Below are 6,170 nucleotides of genomic sequence, written 5' to 3'. Positions count from 1 at the left end.
CTCCTGTAAGCTGAGATTTTGGAGTTGGCAGGAAACGCAGCACGGGACAACAAGAAAGGCCGAATAACTCCGAGGCATATCAAGCTGGCTGTGGCCAATGACGAGGAGCTGAACCAGGTAACACAGTGCTCTATACGGGACACATACGTGACACATACGTGTATGCTAACACATCAAACTGGCCAGCGTGTTTTACACCTTTCGCCAAAGTTTATTGAAGGTTTGACCTTAAAGGTTGTTTAAACATTGATGCATGTTTTCAGGACTGCTCATAAGAAGACAAACAAGGAGAAGCGTAAATACTTGCTGATGTAACCAACCCCTGGTTGGTTGAGTTGCACGTAAATGTTTAAAACAAATGTTAATATTAGAAAAAGATGACCCGTCTAAATACAAACTTCAGTTTGTAATGATGAGCTATCCACGCCCAGCTGGCCTGTGTGGAAAAGGTCACCTTAACATTTGAACTGGTTTTGCCACCTTTGGCCACAGCAGCTGAGGTCGTTCAGCCCCACTGGACGGTTCAGAGTACGAAGCCTGTTGACGGTCGTGCCTCAGTCTGGTTTCAGTCTGGCCTTTCACATCATTTCGTTTGTTGTCTTTGTAGAGGTTTACTTGCTGCTGCGCATGCTTGAACTTCAGGCCATAAACTTACGGCGACCGTGAAATGGGACGGTCAGGTTTGCGTCAGCGCTGTCTCGGTGGAGTTTAATAAACTCGGCCGTCTGCTCCTTGCTGTCTGAAATGTAACAGGACACTGCTGTAAATTCTCGACCGTCTCACACGTCTGTTTAATCAGTTTTTGTTTGTTTTTTTGTCCCACCTGTTGGTTCTTTTGCCATCAGAATTATTGACTAAAGGCCAAGAAAGATGCCTGACGGATTTACTTTACCAATCATTTTTCTGTTTGACGTTTAGCTGTGTGAAAACCCCAGAGGAACCCACCCGATGGATTAATGAAGTTTTATTTAATATAATCTAATGACTTTAATCTCAGCCAAACCGATTTACTCACGAACAAATCAAACACTGAAAAAAGCCAAACAATAACATTTTTAAGTTATCCGAGTGACTTATATCATGTTTAACCTGAGTAGCGAAAGAGCGCGGTGGGTCTGAAAACGATGAAGCGGGAGTCCGCTGCTCTCGCCGGCTCAGTGACCATTGAACCCGCCGGCTCGCTATCGAGCTGGTGGGTAACAGACGTCTCCGAAAACGTCGGAGCACTTTTGCAAATATGCGATGTCTTGATAAACAGCAGATATTTGAAGTTTACTCAGCTACATTCTCGCCTGAAAATATCTTAAAGGTTTATTTTGTGACCCAGAAAGATTAATAAGAGTAATATTAAAACTTAGGTAGTGGCCGCCATTGTTGAAAACTGGAATTGGCTGGGCCGCGCTATGAATTCTGGGATAGGTTGGGCCACGAAGGACACACCCGACCCATCCTTCAAACCTGGGGAAATGGAGGACGCATTTGTCTATGAATTGGGACAGTCGCTGTGACGTAATCAGTCTACAAATGCGGCCTCAGGAGGAAGCAGCCGACGTTTTGGGACACAGCTCATGTTTCACTGTTGCTATGATGTATCTGAGTTCAGATATTGCAGGACTCCAGTTCATTTTCCACATAGCTGGTAGGTTTGGATTGCTATGTTAACATTAAAATTAGTTTGATGATCAGAAACGTTGAAGTGTGACGTAAATGCTAAAGAATAAGAAATTGGTAAGGAGCCAAATAAATGAGCCATTCAGAGCTTTGACCAGCTGGTTCGTCACCTGTCTCTCAGGTGCCGTCTCTCAGCACACCGGTCGTGGGATCTCGGGGGTTTTCGTGTGTCTGTGTGGATTTTTCTCTGTCTGCTGTAGTAGTTGGACAGAAAACACGCTGCATGAAGGTTACGGCTTGATTTGGACGTCGGTGAGTGAAATCATCATTTGTCCCCGGCAGCCCGACCAATCGCAGCTCCCACAGACTACAGTGAATCTAATTATTCTGAATAAGATGTGAAATAAGCATCAGCCGCTCTCAGTCTGGAGCTGCACAACATCCTCCTTCACAGGCTGAGGATGATGCTGCTAAATTGTGTCCTGAATGTTATGTAGCTATCTGCCACCAGATGGCGCTGCAGTTGTTGATCCAGGCCGACCTTTTAGTTGTTAGTTTGAATGTGGCTTCCTTCAAAAGGCGGCCGACCTTGTTGGAGAGGGGCTCCTGCTCCTCAGCAGAGGGGATCACAGCCTGGGCAAGGTGTTCGGGCCACGCTGCCCCAGGGCTGACCTGGGACACGGGGAGATTACAGCATCGGCCTGGAAAGCCTCCGGCTGCTCAGACCGAGCGTGCACAATGCTCCGCACTTTGACTTATATGAGCTTCTCATATTTTACTAACAAGTGAACATCTTTTTATATCTTATTTGACATCAGTTCTTCTTCTCAGCTGTCTGTTTGGAGGGTAATGTTCATGATAATTGCATTTAAATGATGATGATGAACCTTTTTGTCACCATGGGCACACGCATATTAAAAAAACCTCTATATACATGAATCTGTCTCACAGTGCAGCCGTCACTACAGCGTGGTAAACAGCATTCACCTGTCGGCTGTGGAGCGATTTTTGTATCATCCTCAAACAAAGACGGAGGTCACCACATGGTCACGTGTGTGCACAGACAATGTTTCTTCACAGACATGAGTTCATTTATCAAAATGCTTCTTCCATCAGCTTCTGCGAGGAGTGACCATATCAAACGGAGGGGTTCTACCTCGTATCCACCCAGAGCTGCTCTCCAAGAAGAGGGGAGGCCGAGTGAAAGTGGACAGCCAGGCGTCTGTCACGGACAAGCAGGAGGAACGCTTGAAGAGCAAGAAGCCCACCAAAACCTTCAAAAAGGTTAAAGGCAAACGAGGGCGCAAGCCAAAGGTCAGTGTGCCCAGCAAAGCCATCTGTGATGATGGCGATGAGTCTCTAACCCTTCTTCTGTTAACAGCTGTGTGTTCTGTACATTTGTGTTTGATTTGTTCAATCAGAGAAGAGACAAACCAGAGCTGGTTTAATGCACTCGAGAAAGAACCAGAGTCATTATCATTTGGTAACTTAAATGCTGATTTAAGTGAACGTTTTTCTCTCCATCTGGCAAAGAGCACAGACAATGACAAAGAGGCTGTATCAAACTCCACAGTGGAAGACGGTCCCGGTGATGGATTCACCATCCTGTCAGCAAAGAGTCTCTTTCTCGGACAGAAAGTAAGCCGTGTTAAAAGCCCAGCTGAAAGTCACCGCGTTGTGTTACTGCTCAAAGCTGTTTGTCACTCTGTCTTTGTGAATTCACAGCTTTCATTAACAGAAAGTGAAATGAGTAAAATTGGAACAATCAAGGTGGAGGGAATAATTAACCCAACCAATGCAGAGCTGGACCTCAAAGATGGAGTGGGTAAGCAGCACCGGTTCATGTAACGTGTCTGGTTTCTTTCATGCGTCCTCATGCTGAGCGGCTGCTGTGCTGGTCTTTCAGGCAACGCCCTGGAAAAAGCTGGAGGTCGAGAGTTCCTGGAAGGAGTTAAGGAGCTGAGGAAAGCACAAGGGCCTTTGGAGGTAGCATCAGGTACGCAGCTGCGTCGTCACAGCCACTGAATCACATCCATGTCCACAGTAGGATGTAGCTGATGAGACAGCGTGCTACATGCAAATCTGGGCCTAGTAAATAGAGATCAGCTGTTAGACTGGGCGCAGACACGTTTTTGTCTGAGGCGACGGTGGTCACCCTAACATGCTTTCATCCTGCAGTGGCAGTGAGCCAGGCCAGTGGCATGGCAGCCCGCTTCATCATCCACTGTAACATCCCACAGTGGGGCTCAGAGAAGTGTGAGGACCAGCTCGAGAAGACTGTGAAGAACTGCCTCTCAGCAGCAGAGGAGAAGAAGCTCAAGTCTGTGGCTTTCCCCTCGCTGCCTGCTGGACGGTGAGCTCCATCACACACAGTGTGTCGCCTCATAGACGCGTCTCTTTGGTCCCCGACCGCGACGCCTTTTGTGCATTAGACATGAGTGTAAATGAGCATGTAGCTGTCGACCTCGCCGTGACCGTTACAGTAAGATTGAGTGCAGATCTGCTGATCTCAGCTCGTATTCTGTGTGTATAAATGGGAGGGCACACTCACCCAGGGCCTCAGCTAACAGTGTGGATCTGCACCTGGTCCAGTGTACGTCCAGCTCCACTGATCTGTGTAGCAAAGTGACCGTCAGCCTGCAGACCGAACACGTTTGCAGACAGATTTTTAGCCGTAGCTTTGCCATTTGTTCAGCTATTCTTCATCACAAACAGCTTTGTCGTTTGTCTTCCTCAGTCTCATTTGTCCAACCGTTTCCCACAGGAACGGATTCCCAAAGCAAACAGCCGCTCAGCTCATCCTCAAGGCCATCTCCAACCACTTTGTGTCCTGCACCAGCTCCTCTCTGAAAAACATTTACTTTGTGCTGTTTGACAGCGAGAGCATCGGAATATACCTTCAGGAAATGGCCAAGCTGGAGGCCAAATGAGGATTGCCGGTTTGTGCGTGTGTGTGTGCGTGTGTTTGGGGGCTATTTTTTAACTGTTGTTTGTCACTGTTGGTATAGGTAGGTGGTCCCACAGTAGGGTTTTCCATGTGGAATGTGTTAAAGAAGAAATCTATCTGTGTGTGGAGTGCTGTTCACATTTCTGTTCCACTGTTCCTTCAAAGATCGTATTCTTTCTAGAGTAGGTAATTTAAGTGGGTAGAGTTTGCTCTCTTGGCTCCTCGTTTCACTGTTTTTATATCCATGTACAAATGTAACAGTTCTTTCGCAGCATCGGTATTTTCTGATATATTTAGTTTACTAATTCAAACCTGTGGTTGGCATTCTGCTATGAAATAAAACCGTTTTACACCAGAGGTCTGCTCAGTGTCAGCACCTCTTCTTACCATCTCCTCTCCTTTGTCACAATATTGTTTTAAAGTAGAACAAAGCACAGCTGGAGGCACGGTACACCTTGTGTATATAAGAGGCTTTTTTTGGATTTTAGAAATGCCATTTGATAGAAAACTTCATCTGTGATTCTACCGAAATTCTGTTTCTAACTGATCTGGGTTGCTTTGGCTTCATTCTTGAATGACCTTTAAATTTTGTTACTAGTGCACACTGCAAAGACTCTGTGTTTGTTACAGTTACAACAAATATTGGTTGTATATGTCTTTGTCTCTGTAGTATTTTTTTCCTCAGTTGAACAGTTTGACTCAAAAATAAATTAGCATCATTTCATTTTGTTGTGCAGAGTAGTCCATCCAACTGTCAAACCTGCTGTGGTCACAGTTGTAACCACCAGTACGAATACTGGAAAATGTACAGGGCTCAGCGCAAATGACAACTGTGAGAAGCTGCTAAGATGAAACATGTTGTGGTGCCACAGCGATCGATCAGGGATGAAGATAAAAGGGACAAAAAAGTTATTTTGCATATACATATACGTATATACACACTAGGGCTGCCACGATTGGTCGACTAATCACGATTACGTCGACTATCAAAATCATAGTCGATGCGTCGTTTGAAGCTTTGTAAGATCCTGAAAGACGCAGGAATAAGTAGCAGGATTTAAGAGTGTAATAACGGACTGCAACAGAAGATGGCAGCACTGCATGTACAAGGATGCCAGCTGCCATTAAACCCCGAAGAAGAAGAAGCTGTGTCAGGGGCTGTGTCCCAATTCAGGGTCTGCACGCTTTTTTTAAATTTTTTATTTATTTATCACATTTTAGACATACAGTCAAGTAAAACAGGGATCACATAAAAGATGACATTGTGGTAGTACAATGAAGAACAGAAAGAGTGACAAGGACAGTGAGACAAAAGTGAGTACAAAAAAATAAAATAAATTAAGGGGAACATAAATAAACAAAAGTTTGCAAGAGCCAAAATCAAGTTAGTTTCAAAAGGTTACAGGTGTTAACAGTCTTGAGAGCCTTCGTGTTTTTTGATGAGGAGATTGTCCTTATATATTGTGCAAGTTCCATTTTTAATACAAGAAGTTCAGGCTTTCTGCCGAGGACTTTGCTTTTGTGTATGTGAAATTTTGCCAAAAATAAAACCAAATTTATAAAGAAGAAAGCATCATTGTCCTTGTCTTTAAAATTATAATAGCCAAAGATA

At 44.8% G+C, this 6,170-nt stretch overlaps 1 protein-coding gene across 1 annotated transcript; it reads left to right on the top strand.

The window, feature by feature from the left end:
* Positions 1 to 10: 10 nt before the first annotated feature.
* Positions 11 to 5,593, top strand: LOC102294067 (core histone macro-H2A.2; the record flags this gene model as incomplete). Its single annotated transcript, XM_005950720.3, is given in 7 exon segments — positions 11 to 117; positions 2,728 to 2,925; positions 3,145 to 3,249; positions 3,337 to 3,436; positions 3,518 to 3,607; positions 3,790 to 3,964; positions 4,376 to 5,593. Coding segments are annotated over 7 exon segments (941 nt in total), but the record flags the coding sequence as incomplete, so codon positions are not given.
* Between the last annotated feature and the right edge of the window lie 577 nt (positions 5,594 to 6,170).

The sequence above is a fragment of the Haplochromis burtoni genome, unplaced genomic scaffold, assembly GCF_018398535.1.
Source record: "Haplochromis burtoni strain Fernald_Lab_line unplaced genomic scaffold, NCSU_Asbu1 Contig_836, whole genome shotgun sequence".
Taxonomy (NCBI): domain Eukaryota; kingdom Metazoa; phylum Chordata; class Actinopteri; order Cichliformes; family Cichlidae; genus Haplochromis; species Haplochromis burtoni.
Note: the sequence above shows the minus strand (reverse complement) of the source record. Positions and strands in the feature narration are given on the sequence as shown.